This window comes from Gadus chalcogrammus, chromosome 21, assembly GCF_026213295.1.
Source record: "Gadus chalcogrammus isolate NIFS_2021 chromosome 21, NIFS_Gcha_1.0, whole genome shotgun sequence".
NCBI classification, from domain to species: domain Eukaryota; kingdom Metazoa; phylum Chordata; class Actinopteri; order Gadiformes; family Gadidae; genus Gadus; species Gadus chalcogrammus.
This window is the reverse complement of record NC_079432.1, coordinates 10,243,549-10,265,676: the sequence shown is the minus strand read 5'-3', so window position 1 is coordinate 10,265,676 and position 22,128 is coordinate 10,243,549. Positions and strand designations below refer to the sequence as shown.

At 39.6% G+C, this 22,128-nt stretch overlaps 2 protein-coding genes across 4 annotated transcripts; both read left to right on the top strand.

The window, feature by feature from the left end:
* Positions 1 to 2,442: 2,442 nt before the first annotated feature.
* LOC130374950 (uncharacterized) lies at positions 2,443 to 7,691 on the top strand. The gene is made up of 8 exons (XM_056581931.1): positions 2,443 to 2,542; positions 2,817 to 2,882; positions 4,109 to 4,171; positions 5,411 to 5,512; positions 5,943 to 5,971; positions 6,530 to 6,595; positions 7,171 to 7,263; positions 7,563 to 7,691. The coding sequence occupies exons 1-8, from the start codon at positions 2,443 to 2,445 to the stop codon at positions 7,689 to 7,691; spliced, it is 648 nt and encodes a 215-aa protein (XP_056437906.1).
* Positions 7,692 to 10,356: 2,665 nt separating this feature from the next.
* LOC130374601 (adipocyte plasma membrane-associated protein Hemomucin-like) lies at positions 10,357 to 21,198 on the top strand. 3 transcript variants are annotated; one of them, XM_056581468.1, is made up of 9 exons: positions 10,357 to 10,424; positions 10,628 to 10,924; positions 11,436 to 11,471; positions 11,905 to 11,955; positions 15,091 to 15,183; positions 15,285 to 15,316; positions 16,200 to 16,253; positions 16,429 to 16,518; positions 16,872 to 17,947. In XM_056581468.1, the coding sequence occupies exons 1-9, from the start codon at positions 10,400 to 10,402 to the stop codon at positions 16,986 to 16,988; spliced, it is 795 nt and encodes a 264-aa protein (XP_056437443.1). In that variant the 5' UTR covers positions 10,357 to 10,399; the 3' UTR covers positions 16,989 to 17,947. The 3 variants fall into 3 exon arrangements, with proteins under 3 accessions (XP_056437443.1, XP_056437442.1, XP_056437444.1); XM_056581467.1 differs by having other exon boundaries at positions 10,365 to 10,424; positions 10,574 to 10,924; positions 16,872 to 17,948; XM_056581469.1 differs by lacking the exons at positions 11,905 to 11,955; positions 15,091 to 15,183; positions 15,285 to 15,316; ... (1 more) ...; positions 16,429 to 16,518; positions 16,872 to 17,947 and adding exons at positions 19,464 to 19,514; positions 19,789 to 19,854; positions 21,078 to 21,198 and having other exon boundaries at positions 10,365 to 10,424; positions 10,574 to 10,924.
* The last annotated feature ends 930 nt before the right edge of the window (positions 21,199 to 22,128 follow it).

Sequence of the window (22,128 nt, the reverse complement as noted above, 5' to 3'; positions counted from 1 at the left end):
GAGGCTACTAGCTCATATCTTATGAAATTGCTAGTATTTAGACAGCCTTTAGAGGGCGCCATAGACTAAACTGATGGGGAATGTAAAAAAGTCGGCCTAGAACTGTTCTTAAACATCCCTGGCTACAGTGAGACCCTATTTAAAGGGAATGTTAAGTTTATTTGTAAATGTGTTTAAAGTGAGTGGGGTGCGAATCTGATGTTTTAGCTCATGCTTTTTTATATTTAAGTTGCTTGACACCTTTTTCTGTTTTGGCATTATGTCGAGTGACTATATATGAGTGTATTTGGTGAGCTTTATATTAAATATCTCTGTAAGTTAACGCCTGTGTTAACGTTGACTTGAGAAACCTGATTTCTGCTTAGGTTTGAGATGAGCGATTAAAAATACATAATTTTCTGTTGTTTACCTGTTTACCACTTCCACATTTTAACAAAATGAAAATAATATAATAGGCCTGCTCCTCACCATTTTGCATAATGTTCATGTTGTACAATCATTTGGTGATGATATTGAACTGTTCATTCAATAAAAATAGACGATAATTACCACCCAATAGTTTGAGATCAGAGGAAAAGTGTTTCACATGTAGGCTACTTCTTATGCCATTAAGCGCTAGCAAAGGGTAAACCATCGTATTTTTCTATCACTGATTACACGTTATTACAAACAAATAGGAAATGTTATTATATAGCCAAATAAGTCCATCTTCACAATATACTGATACGTTTTTACAGTCCATGTCTGTACCAGGTAATCTCTCATGTGAAAAAAGAGGAGAGTAAAGTGTTGGAGGTTTGAGGAAGTGAGAGAACACTCACTATAAGAAGCCTTGCTCTCCACAGTGAGCAGTAGTTTGAGCTATCAGACAGGCAGAAAGACAGACAGACAGACAGACAGACAGACAGATATGGTTGCTTCAACGTCATACAAAGGTAATGACTTTAAATAAACAAGATAATAAAAACTAGCAAAGTTATCAGTGGGTGTTTGTGTTTATGGCCTTAAAGTTATTTATTCAAATTAAAAGGTGTATAGTTTGCTAAACATTACATAACAGAATGTTCTCTCTCACAGATATCTTTCCAATCAATGACAAATGTAACAAAGTAACTTTCTCCTCAGATCATGGAAGAACAGAGTTAGAAGCTGGAGATAGTGTCTCTCTATCATGCAGGGCTCTGAGTGACTGTTCCAATATTGCCTGGCTGTTCAGTTACAACAATGGAGCGGCTGTAGAATTGGTTGTAGGACGGAAGGTTAAGTCTGAATACAAGAAAGAAAGACTACATGTTACAAAGGAGTGTTCTCTGGAGGTAAAGAAGTTAAGAAAGGAAGATGAAGGTGTTTACGCCTGCAGAGAGTACCCATCATCAGGAGGACCCGTTTATCATACATGGCATGAAGTAAAACTAAAGAGTGAGTATTTATATTTTTATGTACTCTCCTAAATTAACAATTTCAGGTTAAAACACTTTGGGAAAATTATGACGCGTGTAGTGTTTCAATTATTCATATTTGAATATAGTGTCATGGATCCTCTTATTGAGATTTGAAAATCCTGTGTGACAACGAGATTAACTTTTAACAGTTTAAATAGATGTCTTCATTACTGTAGACATTTTCTTACATTCATTCATTTGTTACATTTTTATAGTCTTCAAGCCTCATGGTCTTCAGTTATTCATCCGTAAAATATCTGGCCCACAGACACACCACCAGAACAAAACACTCCACCCTGTTGTAAAAGGATAGATTTGAAGCTGGTGTAGTTGTTGCAAAAGAGTGATTAGGGTAGTTTCTAATCTGTTAGAAACTACCCCACTACGAGGTCACACCGTTTTTAATCTGTGTGACCTCGTATTTGTATTGTCATGTAATTTGTATTCTTGTCTTGTAAATGGAACTTCGAGTCCGGAATAAAGTATTCATTCATTCATTCTAACACCGTATTTCTCTTTTCTTTCCCATTGAATATATCAGATATGACTCTAGACATTTTCTTGCATTATTTTATTCCTTAAATTCTCACATACAGTATTTATGTTTAGTAATTCCATGTTGGTCTTTGTTCTGTCGTTGCTTTTAATCCACATGGAGCAGCAAGCACACAAAGACCAACCCCAACCACAGTGAAAGGTATTTCTTCTCTATCTTGAGGAGCCATGTTTCTAAATGGTGTCTTTATCTGTCATGTAACTCTGTGGACTTGGTAGTGGATGAATCAATGAATGCATGCCAGCATTAGGAACATGATAATCTCTGACATTATCACCACCTAATATGATGAGAACATCCCAAAATCGTTTGTTTAGTTACATTTTAGACATGAACTTAATTTACAAATCAGAAAGAAATCTGGCCCCCACACACAATCAGCAGGAAAAAACTCTCATCCCTAACCTCAAATGTTAAGCATATTTGTTGGAAAGAGTTATTGTGATGGTTTACTTATTCCATGTTTCTCTTTGTCTTGGCATTGTTTTTGCCACATGGAGTAGCAAACACAGCACATCCAAACCAACCACTACACCAGTGAAAGGTAATTCACCATCATGAGGAGCCATGTTTCAAAATGGTGTCTTTATCCAGCATGTAACTCTGAGTACTTGGTACTGGAGGTACGAGTGGCCTACCGTGAGGAACCTGTAGAATCTCTGACATCTCCACTAAAGTATGATGAAACAATCACACATTCTTCTGTTATAACTGTAAGCCTTGATAAAACTCAACGCTTGTCTAAAATGATATCTTAAAGCATATTTGTTATAAGGTGTGATTAATGTTCCTCTTTTCCATTGATTTTAATCCAGTAGGAGCAGCCAGCAGCAGCCCAGCAGCAAGGCCCTCAACATCAACACCAACCACACACACACTGAACGGTATTCTATCACTGTCATGGTTTAAAATGGTGTGTTTCTATCTATCCCTGTTACTCTGTGGACTTGGAGCATCAAGTTATGTCTTCTAACTATCTAACTTCACCACAACCAACACTAGTAACCCATCACACTTCCTACTTCTGTTTCACAGAAACACAGAGCTGGCCAGAGATGTACTTTATTAACCACAACAACATGTCTGCAGGGGCATGAGTCAGGCTGGATACACACTCTGCATCAAGTGATGGCTGAGTTGATAAGTGCTTTGATATAGTTAAGAGGTTTTGAGTTATCATAGTTAAGCCAGAGACAAAACCAAATTCATTAACATGTGACACTACAGACCTGGGTATGTGTTCTAACAATCTCTCACTGCATCACCAACAAAAGTTTTCCCACGTTCTTCTGCATGCAAAAATACTTGCCCTTGCACATAACCAAATTGAAATTCTGTCCGTGTGTGACCTGACTTAGAGCCACTCACAACAGCAAAGCATATGAGCAAGTGTTGCAACAGAAACTGCATAATTTCTAAATGAGAGTTAACTATATAAATCTCTATTGAGTCACTTTAGCAGATGCTTTAGTCAAGGTGTATAAACAGTGAGTTCAGACACATGTCATTAAGGAGCAGGTAGGGGTTAGGGGCAGCTCGCTCAAGGACGCCATGACAGTCAGGCTGTGTAGTGTGGACATTGGGGATGGAACCCTGAAGTAAATTATTTTAGTCTATGCTATTTCTGATGACATATGTCAAGCTAACAACAGTTATGAATGGTTTCTTCACCACATAAGGTTTTAATGATTTTATAGATAAGTTAAAGACTACAAACATGGCCACTTTGCCATTTCCGTTGGCCATTCCCGCCAAGACAGACCAAAGGTTTACCTGGGTCAGTTAGAACATGTAGGCGTGGCCTATTTACCGCTCCGCCCACTCCCAATATAACGGTTTATTTACCTGTGTTCGGGAGATGCTTCATGAACCACCTCCAGAACACAAGCCTGTTTACCTTGTGTCTCTGTTAGAATAAACCACGTGTTGAACGTTTACCACTCTCCTAGTTATACCTAGCACGACACGAGACGACCATACCACAAAGGATCAAAACTGTTTTTCCTCAATAACCCACAACCAATTTATCTGGGAATCAAACACCTTAACTAGTAGCTGATGACTTGTTCCATGTTTCTCTTTGTTCTGTCATTGATGTTTAATCCACAAGGAGCAGCCGGCAGCAGCACAACATCATGGCCCCCAACAACACCAACACCACATACACCCAACGGTATTTCATCTCTATCTTGTGTTGTGTTTCAAAATGGTGTTCTTTCTTAATCTGTGGATTTAGGTCACGTATATCATCAACATATGTGTTATAACGGTCCGACCATCACCACAGCCAACCCTATGAAACCATCACACTCCCTACTTCAAGTTCACAGGAACACAGTGCTGGCAGTGACGTAGGCCTGCTTCATTAACCACAACCATTGCAGCATGTCTGCAAACTAGTTTGGGTGGGATGTAGCCTGGGAACAATACGGATCTGAGCTCATGTTTTATTTGCAATTGACATATGCACAATCTTCATTTGCGAAAACCACAAGCACATCCCCACCAACCTCAACTACAGTGAAAGGTAATTCATCTCTATCATGAGGAGCCATGTTTCAAAATGGTGTCTTTATCCATCATGTAACTCTGAGGACTTGGTAGTGGAGGTCAGTCAATTGGGTCACTTCCAATTAGTGCTGCTATTTGTCTTGTGGTAGGCTATTATTTTGCCGTTAAAAATCAGTGAGGCAGAATCTGCACTAAAATACATGATTATCGCTTCAATGGCTATGAATATTTTCCTATAGTAAGGAGGTTTTTAGTTATTAGGCTATAGTTCAATTAGAAACCAAAGTGAGCTGTATATATTTACATCTATTGACTCATAGTGGCCATAGGATGTGTGTTAATGATCTGATAATCGAACACAACGTTTTCACAACTTCATCAGCACACAAAATACTTCCCCGTACGCTGTGACAGAGATGAATGTCTGGCCGCATGTGAACCGATGGCCACAGCAACACGTCTGCAAATGAAATGGCTGTGAGATATCGAATCTGCATCTTTTCTAAAGGACATGAACGTAGCCATTTTCACAAAAGTGAAAATGTGCTCAGAACTGAAAATGTTGGGTCAAAGTGGGGTTCAAACCCAGAACCTTTTGGCTGGGAGTCAACCTCTAAAACTAGGATAATATTCTGTATTCTATCATCAAATCTTTTCTATTGTGTGTCGGTTTTAACCTTTAATCATTTTGAATAGCAGACCATGGCCAGATATGTACACTTAGTTAGACCATCCTACTCTCTTTCATCCTATTATTTACAGATAAAGCCTGTTTAATTCTCTGTGGTTGCAGACATAACCCCATGTGTGTTGTTATAATGGTAAATGGCCTCCATCACCCTCTGTAACCACTCAAGGCGTTGTACCATCAGCTCATGGAGGTCGGTGTGATCTCTTCCAGCTCCTACAGCGGGGGTCCTGCTGCGGGTCCTGGTGCTGCTGGGCTTCTCCGTCCTGACCCTGGTGGTTCTGCTCAGCCTCATTGGCTGGTGGAGAACCAGAGGTGAGGAGAGAGAGAGAGGGGGGGGGGGGGAGAGAGAGAGAGAGAGCGAGACCGAGAGCGGGGGGGAGAGAGAGAGAGAGAGGGGGGGGGAGAGAGAGAGAGAGAGAGAGAGAGAGGGTTTAAAACCTCATGTGTGTTCCATCTCAAGGCTAAATAGATCTTGGATATTTTAAATATCTTAAAGAGCTTTGCATCAAAAAGGCAGCACCTATTTCTGTGTTGTGCCGTTTTCCTTGTCCTCCAGAAGGCTTAAAGTCTAGTCCTTGGGGTGAGGGTGTGTCTTATATAGTGTGGGTCTGTGAAGGCCTTCGGGACTTTAACTGAGTTGAGGGCTTTACTAATTGTCTTTACTTGACTTGTGGTCACGTCTCCATCTTCACACCTGTTTATATTGCCATGGAAACACTGACTGTGGCTTTCTCTCCACCAGGTACCAAGGCGGAAACAGAAGAGTGCATTGTGAGTTAAAGACCAAAGAGGATGAATTACAGTAACATGTTGTGTTCGTGGCCAGGTTGACTTGTTCTCTATTTACTGTGTTGCTCAACAAGTGGAGAATATGACAACGATCCACACTAAGCAGGTCAATGTTAGCACAGGCTGCTACCATTTTAACTACATGTTAGTAATAATAACATTTAAAATGTTGCAGTAAAGGAGGGTGGGGTGTTTAATGAGGCTTAGCAATATAAAAGGAAGAGACTACTGCTGATTTGTGATTATCGAGCAGCTCTAGCAGTCTACAATGCACTTTGTTGAGTTGTTTTGGGATTTAGAAAACCCTTTGAAATGTGATATATTACTCTTTAAACTACCACTTATGAATGATCTCCATCTGATTGGCTACTCTGAACTCTGTCTAGTCTATTTTTAAGCTGTAGGTGCCGTAGCCCAGTTTCCTGTAGCGGCTCTAATGTCGATGCGTTGCAGTGATAGTTGTAGAGGGTCGGTCCCTTTGGAGGGCGGTGGCTGCTAGAGGGATGTGAGCAGCAGTAACTGATGACTGTGTTGGTGCAGGGTCTGAACTCTGCCAGCGACGCCCCGCCAGCCAGAGAACGCCTCGGCTCAGGGGCCAGTGACCAGGTGAGACTCCTTCACCCATTCATCACACACACACACACACACACACACACACACACACACACACACACACACACACACACACACACACACACACACACACACACACACACACACACACACACACCCCATCCATTCTGTCGTGTAATCGTCAAATTGAATACATCTCACATGCACATCTTAATGTCTGGTTTCCTTGAATGAATTATTAATTTTTTTTTAATTAATGCAATTATAATTTATTGCATCCAAATTGAAATATAAGTTTATTTATATATATATATATATATACATACATAAAAGATTTACCCTTTGTCTATTTTTCCATAGTTTTTATTGTTGAGTTTTTTATTCTAATTTCTGTCACCCTTATTTCCCACCTTGGATTAATGAAGTACACTTTATCTTTTCTTATGTTAATGTGTACCAGCAACAAACATTAAGTACCCTAATGTTATTGTGTATAAGATCTATTTTCTGTATATCTTTCTGTTTTATTATTCTTATTTAAAGGTTTTGTCTCTAGTTCCTCCCCTGTGGGATTAAAGGAGTTCATCTTATCTCATGTGAATGTGTAGCAGCAGCACACTGTGGAGATGGACCTGGACTGGGCTCCCAGGGGCCCCTCTGTGGTCCAGCGTGGTGGGCAGAGGGCAGTAGGCTCAGCACAGGTAAACATTATAGACTCAGCCACGCCCACCTCACAGGTCACTCATGGACCTGAGACACAGAGAAGGTTGGGGGGAGTCAACAGAGCAACATTTAAAAGGTTTACGTTTCAATCTGAATCTCCAGGAAATGTTCCTGGCACGGCTTCTCTAATAAAATATAATTTTCCTGTTAATTCTCTGTTGGTACACAGTTTTACCGACATTTATTAAACAAATTAGGAAATACGTTGTAAACGTATTCGTATAATGCAAGGGACATTTCATTGATTAATTAAAAATATATATTTTGGTTCTTACAGGACCAAGAGGATCCTGGTGAACTTAGCGATGCGGCTACCTATGAAAACCTGAGGGCCCCTCCCAGATGTGTTGGGGACACTGCGGACACGGGCGTCCATTTTGTCACCGTCCACCAACTGTCAAAATGACAAACTAACTAAATGAGGTTAATTATATAATAATACGACTATTTTAAAGCTCTTGCATTAAAAAAATTTCTTGTTCTACCAAACGCCTCATTCTGTTATGCTTTAGATATGTAGGCTACAAATGTAACTGAGATGTACTTTCAATTGTGCAATAAAAACATTCTGATTTCTCCATTTTGCATTATGTCATAAGTTCATGATGAGATTTAACAGAAATATAAAGGCTTGTGATCTTACACATGGCTACACATTGATGAGGATAGCCAAATATAATTGACAAAAAGAGACAAACCATTGCTTTCAGATCAAAGATAAAGTGTTTCAAGCTATTTCTTATGCTATTAAGCACTATCATAGGCGAACCATAACTCTTGGATTGTTATAATCTAAGATAAAATGCTAACAGAGTATAGGCCAATTGATGTTTCCTCTTCAGTTCAATAAAATTTGACTTTTAAAACGTTGTCGATTATGCACCCAACAAACAAAGCATTGACAACATTATGCATCTTTATTTCATTGATCACATGTCACTAAAAACTACTCAGTAATGTTATTATGTAACCAAATAAGTCCATCTGCACCATGGACAATCAGTGACTCTGAGTGAAGTGTGACACTGTAGGAACGTGAGCCTGGGTGCCTGGGTGTTCATTTAATCCTCTATATTTATGTCTATTTGTGTTACTCTATGAACTTTTGTAGTGTTCATAGTGGCCACATGAATGTGTGTTCATAATCGGACAATGTCTTGCAATTACCAAAGTATTTGCAAGAGCGTTTTCAGCACACAAATATATATATTTATATACATACATATCTATACTTCCTCTAATGCCGTGACAGAGAGGATTGGCTCCATGGTGCAGCCTGTGAACCACGGACCACAGCAGCGCCTCTCCAGACGGCTGTGTTGAGAGGCCGGATCTGCTGCATCATTTCTAAACACCACATAGCTTCAACCATATTACTGTTGAGTCATTCTAGCAGCTGCCTTTATCCAAAGTGAGGAAGAGTGAATTCAGATACATTATTAAGGAGCAGGTAGGGATATATACGCTTCGTGCATTTTGACATTGGGGATCAAACCCAGACCCTTTTGCCCAGAACCTAGTCTAGTGGTTAGGACTCCACAGACTAATCACGGACTCTTATATTCAAGCGTTCTATTAGTTATCTATAGAAATTGTTATTTTCATTTTTTCCCTAAGATTTCATAAAGTAGGTTTTTAACGAATCTGAAACTGTAAATGGACATATTTCTTAGGTGCTTTCCCAACCTAGGGCTGCTCAAGAGAATTCATAATTAGTGGACCACATTCAGCCATTCATACATTCATGTCAACCCTCAAGGGAACAGCCAGCTTGTGGTGGAGCAGTTAGGGTTGGGTCAGGGGTCTTGCTCAGGGAGACCTCATCACTGAGCCTGGAGGAGCAGGGGCTCGAACCAGCAACCCTCCAGTCTCCATAGGACCTGCTTCACCTCCTGAGCTGCTGCCGCCCTCGAATGAAACTCTTAACCTGAACTCTTCCTGTGTTGCAGCTGAGCTGCTACAGAACCACCGTCCCAGGGGTTAAAGTTGGGAGTAAAGGTCTTCAGAAGGGCAGATGAGTATGTGATGAAACATAGCTAGCAGCAGCAGCCAGCAGTAGAAATTAAGAATATATAGAAATATCATAAACACTTCTCAACATTTACCTTCAGGTCTAAACAGATTTCTTTGGTCAATAAATGATGAATACTTTTTGACATGAGGGAATAAGAGGGAAAAGTTAATCATCATTAATTAATGGTAATTACACGTTTCCAAAGTTTATTAAAGTTAATCAAAATGAAACAAATTCTACGTCTGGTATCGATGAAGTAGTTTACTAATGCATATCTTATGAAAAGGCTAGTATTTAGACAGCCTTTAGATGGCGCCATAGACTAAACTGATGGGGAACGAGAAATAGTAGGCTTAGAACAGTGTAAATATGATTAAAGTGAGGGGTACGAATCTAAGGTTTTAGCTCATGCTTTTTGATTTTTGAGTTGCTTTGTTCTACATGACACCTTCTGTTTTGGCATTATGTTGAGTGATTATACTGTGTGTGGTGGCTTTATATTAAAGATCTCTAAGGAAATTTCTGTGTTAACGTTGACTTGAGAAACCTGCTTTCTACTTAGGTTTGAGATTAGCAATTAAAAATGTGTAATTTCCTGTTGTTTACCTGTTTACCACTTCCACATTTTAAACACAGTGAAAATAATACAACAGGCCTGCTCATCACCATTGTTCATTATGTTATCATTCGGTAATGACATTGAACTTATATTCATTAAATATATTCAACAAAAATAGACAAAACAACTTAATGGTCTGAGATCAGAGGCAAAGCATTTCACATGTGGGCTACTTCCTATGCTATGCTATTAAGCGCTAGCAAAGGTAAACCATCATATTTTTGTGTCACTGATGAGATGCCCTTGCAAACAAATAGGAAATACTATTATTTGCCATCTACACAATTTACTTTACAATATGTTTTGACACTCCATGACTGTACCAAATAATCTCTTGTGTGAAAAAAGAGAAGAGTAAAGAGGTTTGAGGAAGTGAGACAACACTCGCTATAAGAAGCCTTGCTCTCCACAGTGAGCAGTAGTTTGAGTTATCAGACAGACAAAAATACAGAGAGATAGACGGACAGAAAGGAGGGCAGATATGGTCACTCATCAGTCACACAAAGGTAAGGACAAAAATATTGAATATACAAGATAGTAAAAACTAGTGAAGTAATAAGTGAGTGTTTGTGTTTGATGGCCTTGAAGATATGTATTCAAATGAAAAGGTGCATAGTCCGCTTATCATTACATAACTGATTGTTCTCTCTCACAGATATCCTTCCAATCAATGACACATGTGATGAAGAGTTATCAATTTTCTCCTCAGATCATGGAAGAACAGAGTTGAGAACTGGGGATTGTGTCTCTCTATCATGTGATGGGGCTCCGAGTAACTGTTCCAGTATTACCTGGCTGTTCAGTTACAAGAGTGGTACGACTGTTGCATTGTTTGAAGGAGGGAAGGTTAAGTCTGAAGGCAAAAAAGAAAGACTACGTGTTACAAAGGAGTGTTCTCTGGAGGTGAAGCCTCTGAGAGAGGAAGATGAAGGTCGCTACACCTGCAGATCCTTTCAATCAACAGGAGTAGAGTTTGATCATGCAAGGCATCAACTAGAGCTAATGAGTGAGTATTTATATTCTTATGCACTAACCGTAATTAACACTTTTGGGTTAAAACTCTTCCAATGCGAATGATATGAACTGTTTCCATTATTAATATTTGAATATAGGGTCCTCTGATTGAGTTTTGAGAATCCTGTGTGACTATGAGATTAACTTTTATCAGTTTAAATAGCTGTCTTTTTTACTTTCGACATTTTCTTGCATTGTTTTATTTCTAAAGTTTTTATAGTCTTCAAGCCTCATGGTCTTCAGTTATTCATCAGTCGCATATTTGGCCTACAGACACACTACCAGGACACTCTCCACCCTGTTATAAAAGGATACATTTTAAGCTGGTTTAGTTGTTAAAAAATAGTGATTAGGATAGATTCTAATTCCATATTTCTCTTTTCTTTCCCATTGAATATATCAGATATGACTGTGAACATTTTCTTAAATTATTTTATTCCTTTAATTCTAATATATGTATGTTGGTCTTTGTTCTGTCTTTGCTTTTAATCCACATGGATCAGCCAGCACAAACAGACCAACCACAACCACAGTGAAAGGTATTTTATCTCTTATCTTGTGGAGCATGTTTCAAAATGGTGTCTTTATCTATCATGTAACTCAGAGTACTTGTAGCATCAAGTTATGTATTCAACGAATCAATGAATGCATGCCAGCATTAGGTATATGAGAATCTCTGACATTATCACCACCAAAGTATGATGAGAACACCCCAAAATCTGCACTTATAACTGGAGAGATTTCTTATTTTTTGTTGTTTTGTTTTTTGTTTAGTTAGTTTTAGACATGAACTTCAGTTATAAATGAGAAAAATATCTGGCCCACACCCCCCCCCCCCCCCCAGCAGGACAAAACTCTCATCCCTTGCCTAAAATGTTTTTTTTAATCATATTTGTTGGAAAGAGTTATTGTGATGGTTTACTAATTCCATGTTTCTCTTTGTTTTGTCATTGCTTTTGGCACATGGAGTAGCAAACACAACTTGCACAAGCACATCCAAACCAACAACTCCAGCAGTGAAAGGTATTTAATCTCTATCGTGTGGAGCCATGTTTAAAAATGATGTCTTAATCTATCATGTAACTCTGTGGACTTGTAGCATCAAGTTATGTATTCTAACTATCTAGCTTCACCACAACCAAGACTATTAAACCATCACATTTCCTACATCTGTTTCACAGAAACACAGAGCTGGTCAGAGATGTATTTTATTAACCACAACAACATGTCTGCAGGGGCATGAGTCAGGCTGGATAAAAGCTCTGCATCAAGTGATGGCTGAGTTTATATGATGTGTTTTCTTATAGTTAAGAGGTTTTGAGTTATCATACGCCAGAGACAAAACCAAGTTTATTATCAGTAACATGTGACACTACTGACCAGGGTATTTGTTCTAACAATCTGACAATCTCTCACTGCATCACCAACTAAGTTTTCCCACATTCTTCCACATGGAAAAATACTTGCCCTTGCACAAAACCAAATTGAAATTCTGTCAGTGTGTGACACAACTTAGAGCCTCTAACCACAACAAAGCATATGAGCAAGTGTTGCAACATAATCTGCATAATTTCTAAATAAGAGATAACTACATCTCTTTTGAGTCACTTTAGCACAGGGGTGCCCAACCTTTTTTGACCCAAGATCTACTTTTCAAGTAGCCAACCTCCCGAGATCTACCAGCAAACCTACCTTCAAGCGGGGGGGGGGGGGGGGGGGGGGTAGAGAACAATTGTTGACGGGGGGGGGGGGGGGGGGGGGGGGGGGTAGAGAACAATTGTTGACGGGGGGGAGGGGGGGGGGGGTCGTATCGTGAACCTACGGACTTCAGTGGGGGTTTCATTCCGTCTGCGCACGGCACCTTCTCAACGATAATCAATAATCTTCCTCCCACTCAGGGTGAAAATGGTAGGTCTTAGCTTGTTTCCCCTCAGCCATGCCAACGTTTAGGAGTGTGTAACTACTGTTGACGGCTTTCAACTGCTGTTAACAGCACATGCGCTACCGCACGTATATGTCCCGCGCAAATTTAATTTTATTAAAAAAAAAAAAAAAAAAAAAAATTTTTTTTTTTTTTTTCTTCACCCCTCGCGATCGACTTGGGATCTGTCGGCGATCTACTGGTAGACCGCGATCGACTGGTTGGGCACCCCTGCTTTAGTCAAGGTGTACAAACAGTGAGTTCAGTCACATGTCATTAAGGAGCAGGTAGGGGTTAGGGCAGGCTGTGGAGTCAGCCAGCACCAGCCCAGCAGCAAGGCCCTCAACACCAACACCAACCAATGGTGAGAAGAACACCATTTCAATATGGTGTTCATTCTTAAACTGTGGTTTAGGTCATGTGAATCATCAACATGTGTTGTAACGGTCCGACAATCACCACAGCCAACCCTCTGAAACTATCACACTTCCTACTTCAGGTTCACAGGAACACAGTGCTGGCCAGTGACGTAGGCTTGCTTCATTAACCACACCCATTCCAGCATGCCTGAAACTATGGCAAGCCGAATTGACATTTATTAACTAAGTTTGACTATCCAGAATTTACATTGTAGATATCAACAACTTCATTCAAGATATCTGTTACGTAGTTGTGACTAGTCGAAACGACAGTTAGAGATATCTGTGACGTAGTTTTGACTAGTCGAAACGATAGTTAGAGATATCTGTAATTCAGTTTTGACTAGGCGAAACTGAATTACAGATATCTGCAATGACTTCACGGAAAACGACATTCAACTCGTCACACATCTTAAATGACAATTGCAGATATCTGTAATTCAGTTTCGCCTAGGCAGAATGAAAGTTAAAGATATCTCAAACGTCATTTAAGTGTTGGGCATTACGTTTTAGATATCCAGAAATACGTAATTTCCCCTTGCCGCCATAATCAAAGAAGAAGTGGGTTCATTTCCGAATGGAATAAGAAAGGAGCAGTCATGGCGTTGGCTGTGATCGAAAAGATCACGAGAAAATATGGAGCGATGTAATCAGTGAATTGTGTGAATGATGATTGAACGAGGAGCTGCTCCGCTCCCGCTTAAAGTAAACGGTCCTATAATTTGTCATGACAGATATCTGAAACGTCATTACAGATATCTGAAACGTCATTACAGATATCTGAAACGTCATTTCGCCTAGTCAAAACTCGAATTCAAGATATCTATAATTCAGTTTCGCCTAGGCAGAAGGAAAGTTAAAGATATCTACAATTGTAGATATCTCTAATCAAAATTCCTTTCAAGATATCTATAACTTGATAATAGATATCTACAACGTCATTTTGACTAGTCGTAACTCCAGTTAGAGATATCTACAACGTCATTTTGACTAGTCGTAACTCCAGTTAGAGATATCTACAACTTCATTTCGCCTAGTCAAAACTTAATTTAAGATATCTGAAAAGGGACATGTAGATATCTTGAATTGAGGTGAATTAAAGATATCTTGAACTGGAATTATGACTAGTCAGAATCAAATTGTAGATATCTCAAACTGGAATTACAGATATCTACAATTCAGTTGCAGATATCCGTAATTCACAAAGTGGATATCCGCAACTGAATTGTAGATATCCGCAATGAGAAACCCCATAGACATGAATGGCGAAAATGACGTAATTTCGCCTAGGAGGAATGTCTTTGTGGATATCTGAAATGACAATTGCGGATAGGAGGAATGTAGTTGCGGATATCCGAAATGTTAGTTTTGACTAGGCGAAACTGAATTGCAGATATCTGCAATGTAAATTCTGGATAGTCAAACTTAGTTAATAAATGACAATTCGGCTTGCCATATGAAACTAGTTTGGGTGGGATGTAGCCTGGGAACAAGACGGATCTGAGCTCATGTTTTATCTGCTATTTACATATGCACAATTTGCATTACGAAAAGGACATGTTTTCACAAAAGTGAAAATGTGGGGTTCAAATTTGGGTTCAAACCCAGAACTTTTTGCCTTGGAGTCAACCTCTAAAAAGTAGGATAATATTCTGTATTCTATTATCAAATATTGTGCATAGTATGTCCGTTTAACCTTTTGTCATTTTCTATGGTTTCCAACATAAGTCCATATCCACCCTTGTAGGTCCTTAATTCATCTGAGATCCTGCCGACTACGAACGAGAGGAACGTAAACTCTTTGGATCTGGGTTGCAGGTGGACCTGGGTTAATAGCAGGGGTAGCGCTGGGTACCGCGGTCCTGTTGATCGTGGGCCTGGTTCTCCTCATTCGCTGGCACAGAAGGAGAGGTGAGAGGAGACCATTGACACCATCGTGTTGTCACGTCTACATCTGTCTACACACCGTTTATATCACCATGGAAACGTTCACTGTGGCTTTCTCTTCACAGGAAACAAGAGGCCAAAGGACCCCACAACCATTGTGAGTTTAAAAGACAAAACTTAAACTATTTGGTTGAATAAGAAATAGCATTAAAGCCATCTAGCTCAATGTTTGTAGGTGGACGTTCCGTGGTTATGCTACACAACGTAGCATTATAACTCAAGGCGGCCACAGGCATGAGTGTTAATAATCTGACTATCGCTGACAGCGAGATACGAAAATAAAAATGACTTCCCCTAACTCTTTGACATATGAAGGTCTGCAGCGTAGGAAACGCTGACCAAACAACAATATCTGCAGATGCAACAGTTATTTTGAGATGAAGAATCTGATAATGGACATGAACATACTTTTCAGTAATTTAAACAGCTGTTTCAATCCAAATCGACTAAGATAATTAAGGGGTAGGTAGGGATATTGGCATCTTGTAGTTAGACATTGGGGTTAAAATCCAGAAGCTTTTGGCTTGAGTCACTATAATCAATAGACTATCTTGCAGGCCTACTCTATCATCCTATTTATATACAAAGTCTGTTATAACAAAATAATAATTCTAAAAAGTAGCGTCATTACAGAAATATAGTTTACAACAGCATCATTACTGCATTATAGCGTCAGTTATAACCAGTAGGTTGTGTAAACCAGGGTTTTCAGCCTCTGGGTCCCCACTTAGGTTTGTGGGAGATGACTTATATTTAATACATTTCTTTGAATAAAATCTTAAAGGTACACACCATACCTAACCATGATCCAACTACTACAAGGTTGAACTTGGGAAAGTTCCCTGGGTCTTCAATATCATGAACAGATGAAGATTGGGATAAACAATTAGCAGATGCACATAATATGTTGGGGTCACAAAATGGACACCACCACTGGTGACACCAGCTGATGAGTAACTGGGTTCCTGTACTGGGTGCAGGGTCTGAACTCTATCAGGGACACCCCACCAGTCATAGGAGGCCTTCATGACCAGGTGAGACTTATTCATCCTTTCATCACACACACACACACGCACCCACGCAGGCACGCACGCACGCACACGTCCTGCCTCAATTTATCCATTTCCAGTAATTGAATTGAGCATAATACAAAATCTAAGGAATATGAATCTAATGCGTCTGACTCCGCAACCCCTGACCGTGTCACAGCATCTCAGCGTGGACGGAGATCAGGGCGGAGGTCCAACATACGCCTCTATTGTCCTGCCTGAGGGACAGAGGAGCGTGGCTACAGCACAGGTAAACTGTCTCCTGGTGAAAGAAGAATACCACAAGAAGTCAATAATAATAACAGTATTGAATGTCGCAGCGTACATGTTGTCGGGATATATCATGCCGAGGCTCTTGCACCACCTGGCTCTCGTACCTCGTCACAGCAGCATCAAAGCACAGAGCATCATGTCCACACCATGGAATGCATCATATCACAACATTCCATATCACAGTTATTCCATGTCATGGTATATCCCCTGCTTGAGCTGCTCCCCCCGCGACCCGACCCCGGATAAGCGGATGACGATGAGGATGATGAGGATGATGAGGATGAGGTATACTGTGTCACGACATTCTGTTTCACGTCCGTCACGCTATAGGTTGAGGACGATTCCAGCGATGCAGTAACCTACGCCTCAGTGAGGGCCTCTCCCAGATGTGGAGAGAAGGCTGGTGATGTGGACGTACACTACGCCACCGTCAACAAACGGGCATAATAACAAAACGTCTTTAGATGAGTACGTGATGAAACAGAGCCAGCAGCAGCAGCCAGCAGTAGAAATGATGAATATATAAAAAGATAAAAAACTGTTATTGTCAATAATCCATATTTACCTTCAGGTGTAAACACAATTTTTGATCAATAATTGCTGAATGCTCTTTCACATGAGGGTTATCAGAGGAAACAGTGATTCACAATTAATTACCGGTAACTACAAATTACCAAAGTTTATTAAAGTTATTCATAAATTGCAAATATTTCCCGTCTGGTTTCCATGAAGGAGGCTACTAGCTCATATCTTATGAAAATGCTAGTATTTAGACAGCCTTTAGAGGGCGCCATAGACTAAACTGATGGGGAATGTGAAAAAGTCGGCCTAGAACTGTTCTTATTAAAAATCCCTGGCTACAGTGAGACCGCATTAAGGAATGTTAAGTTTATGTGTAAATGTGTTTAAAGTGAGGGGTGCGAATCTGATGTTTTAGCTCATGCTTTTTTATATTTAAGTTGCTTGACACCTTTTTCTGTTTTGGCATTATGTCGAGTGAGTATATATGAGTGTATTTGTGGTGGCTTTATATTAAATATCTCTGTAAGGTAACGCCTGTGTTAACGTTGACTTGAGAAACCTGATTTCTGCTTAGGTTTTAGATGAGCGATTAAAAATACATAATTTCCTGTTGTTTACCACTTCCACATTTTAACAAAATGAAAATAATATAATAGGCCTGCTCCTCACCATTTTGCATAATGTTCATGTTGTACAATCATTTGGTGATGATATTGAACTGTTCATTCAATAAAAATAGACGATAAATGCAACCCAATAGTTTGAGATCAGAGGAAAAGTGTTTCACATGTAGGCTACTTCTTATGCCATTAAGCGCTAGCAAAGGTAAACCATCGTATTTTTCTATCACTGATTACACGTTATTACAAACAAATAGGAAATGTTATTATCTACCCAAATAAGTCCATCTTCACAATTTACTATTTTTACAGTCCATGTCTGTACCAGGTAATCTCTCATGTGAAAAAAGAGGAGAGTAAAGTGTTGGAGGTTTGAGGAAGTGAGAGAACACTCACTATAAGAAGCCTTGCTCTCCACAGTGAGCAGTAGTTTGAGCTATTAGACAGGCAGAAAGACAGACAGACAGACAGATATGGTTGCTTCAACGTCATACAAAGGTAAGGACTTTAAATAAACAAGATAATAAAAACTAGCAAAGTTATCAGTGGGTGTTTGTGTTTGATGGCCTTAAAGTTATTTATTCAAATCAAAAGGTGTATAGTTTGCTCAACATTACATAACTGAATGTTCTCTCTCACAGATATCTTTCCAATCAATGACAAATGTAACAAAGTAACTTTCTCCTCAGATCATGGAAGAACAGAGTTCAAAGCTGGAGATAGTGTCTCTCTATCATGCGGGGCTCAGAGTGACTGTTCCAATATTACCTGGCTGTTCAGTTACAACAATGGACCGGCTGTGGAATTGGTTGTAGGAGGGAAGGTTAAGTCTGGAGACAAGAAAGAAAGACTATGTGTTACAAAGGAGTGTTCTCTGGAGGTAAAGAAGATGAGAAAGGTAGATGAAGGTGTTTACAACTGCAGAGAGTTCCCATCAACAGGAGGCGTTGATCATACACGGCATGAAGTAAAACTAATAAGTGAGTATTTATATTTTTAAGTACTCTCCTAAATGAACACTTTTGGGTTAAAACACTCTGCAAAAAATATGACGTGTGTAGTGTTTCAATTATTCATATTTGAATATAGTGTCATGGATCCTCTTATTGAGATTTGAAAATCCTTTGTGACAACGAGATTAACTTTTCACAGTTTAAATAGATGTCTTTATTACTGTAGACATTATCTTACATTATTTATTTGTTATATTTTTATAGTCTTCAAGCCTCATGGTCTTCAGTTATTCATCAGTATAATATCTGTCCCACAGACACACCACCAGAACAAAACCCTCCACCCTGTTGTAAAATGATATATTTGAAGCTGGTGTTGTTGTAAAGAGTGATTAAGATAGTTTCTAACACTGTATTTCTCTTTTCTTTCCCATTGAATATATCAGATATGACTGTAGACATTTTCTTACATTATTTTATTCCTTAAATTCTCACATATGTATGTTTAATAATTCCATGTTGGTCTTTGTTCTCTTTGCTTTTAATCCACATGGAGCAGCAAGCACACACAGACCAACCAAAACCACAGTGAAAGGTATTTCATCTCTGATCTTGTGGAGCCATGTTTCAGAATGGTGTCTTTATCTATCATGTAACTCTGATGACTTGGTTGTGGATGAATCAATGAATGCATGCCAGCATTAGGAACATTATAATCTCTGACATTATCACCACCTAATATGATGAGAACATCCCAAAATCATAAATTATAACTGAAGACATTTCGTTTCTCTTTGTCTTGTCATTGTTTTTGCCACATGGAGTAGCAAACACAGCTTGCACAAGCACATCCAAACCAACCACTACACCAGTGAAAGGTAATTCTCTATCATGAGGAGCCATGTTTCAAAATGGTGTCTTTATCCATCATGTAACTCTGAGTACTTGGTAGTGGAGGTACGAGTGGCCTACCGTGAGGAACCTGTTAAACCTCTGACATCTCCACTAAAGTATGATGAAGCAATCGCACACTCTTCTGTTATAACTTTAAACCTTGATAAAACTCAACGCTTGTCTAAAATGATATTTTAAAGCATATTTGTTATAAGGAGTGAGTAATGTTCCTCTTTTCCATTGATTTTAATCCACAAGGAGCAGCCAGCAGCAGCCCAGCAGCAAGGCCCTCAACATCAACACCAACCACACACACACTGAACGGTATTCCATCACTGTCATGGTTTAAAATGGTGTGTTTCTATCTATCCCTGTTACTTTGTGGACTTGGAGCATCAAGTTATGTATTATAACTATCTAACTTCACCACAACCAACACTAGTGGACCATCGCACTTCCTACTTCTGTTTCACAGAAACACAGAGCTGGCCAGAGATGTACTTTATTAACCACAACAACATGTCTGCAGGGGCCTGAGTCAGGCTGGATACACACTCTGCATCAAGCGATGTCTGAGTTGATAAGTGTTTTGATATAGTTAAGAGGTTTTGAGTTATCATAGTTAAGCCAGAAACAAAACCAAATTCATTAACATGTGACACCACAGTTCTGGGTATGTGTTCTAATAATCTCTCACTGCATCACCAACAAAAGCTTTGCCACGTTCTTCTGCATGCAAAAATACTTTCCCTTGCACAAAACCAAATTGAATTTCTGTCCGTGTGTGACCTGACTTAGAGCCACTCACCACAGGAAAGCATATGAGCAAGTGTTGCAACAGAATCTGCATAATTTCTAAATGAAAGTTAACTAAATCTCTATTGAGTCACTTTAGCAGATGCTTTAGTCAAGGTAAACAGTGAGTTCAGACACATGTCATTAAGGAGCAGGTAGGGGTTAGGGGCAGCTCGCTCAAGGACACCATGACAGTCAGGCTGTGGAGTGTGGACATTGGGGTTGGAACCCGGATGTAAATTATTTTAGTCTATGTTATTTCTGATGACATATGTCAAGCTAACAACAGTTATGAATGGTTTCTTCACCACATAATGGACAACACCATATAAGGTTTTAATGATTTTATAGATAAGTTAAAGGCTACAAACATGGCCACTTTGCCATTTCCGTTTAAGCCGAGACAGACCAAAGGTATACCTGGGTCAGTTAGAACATGTAGGCGTGGCCTATTTACTGCTCCGCCCACTCCCAATATAACGGTTTATTTACCTGTGTTCAGGAGATGCTTCATGAACCACCTCCAGAACACAAGCCCGTTTACCTCGTGTCTCTGTTAGAATAAACCAAGTGTTGAACATTTACCACTCTCCGAGTCATACCTAGCACGAGGCGACCATACCACAAAGGATCAAAATTGTTTTTCCTCAATAACCCACAACCAATTTATCTGAGAGTCAAACACCTCAACAAGTAGCTGACGACTTGTTCCATGTTTCTCTTTGTTCCGTCATTGATTTTTAATCCACAAGGAGCAGCCAGCAGCAGCACAACATCAAGGCCCCCATCAACACCACCACCACATACACCCAACGGTATTTCATCTCTATCTTGTGTTGTGTTTCAAAATGGTGTTCTTTCTTAATCTGTGGATTTAGGTCACGGAAATCATCAACATATGTGTTATAACGGTCCAACCACCACCAAAGCCAACCCAATGAAACCATCACACTTCCTACTTCAGGTTCACCGGAACACAGAGCTGGCCAGTGACGTAGGGCTGCTTCATTAACCACAACCATTGCAGCATGCCTGCAAACTAGTTTGGGTGGGATGTAGCCTGGGAACAAGACGGATCTGGGCTCATGTTTTATTTGCCAATCATATGCACAATTTGCATTAGCGAAAACCACAAGCACATCCCAACCAACCTCAACCACAGTGAAAGGTGTTTCATCTCCTATCTCTCTGGAGCCATGTTTCAAAATGGTGTCTTTATCCATCATGTAACTCTGAGGACTTGGTAGTGGAGGTCAGTCAATTGGGTCACTGCCAGTTAGTGCTGATATTTGTCTTGAGGTAGGCTATTATTTTGCTGTTATTTTTTTTTTCCTATAGTAAGGAGGTTTTTAGTTATTAGGCTATAGTTCAATTAGAAACCAAAGTGAGCTGTATATATTTACATCTATGGACTCATAGTGGCCATAGGATGTGTGTTAATGATCTGATAATCTAACACAACGTTTTCACAAACTCATCAGCACACAAAATACTTCCCCATACGCTGTGACAGAGATGAATATCTGGCCGCATGTGAACCGATGGCCACAGCAACACGTCTGCAAATGAAATGGCTGTGAGATATCGAATCTGCATCTTTTCTAAAGGACATGAACATACACATTTTCAGTTCTGAACACATTTTCTCAAAAGTTAAAATGTGTTCAGAACTGAAAATCTGTTCGACAAACTGGGGTTCAAACCCAGAACCTTTTGGCTTGAGTCAACCTCTAAAACTAGGATAATATTCTGTATTCTATCATCAAATCGTTTCTATAGTGTGTCGGTTTTAACCTTTAGTCA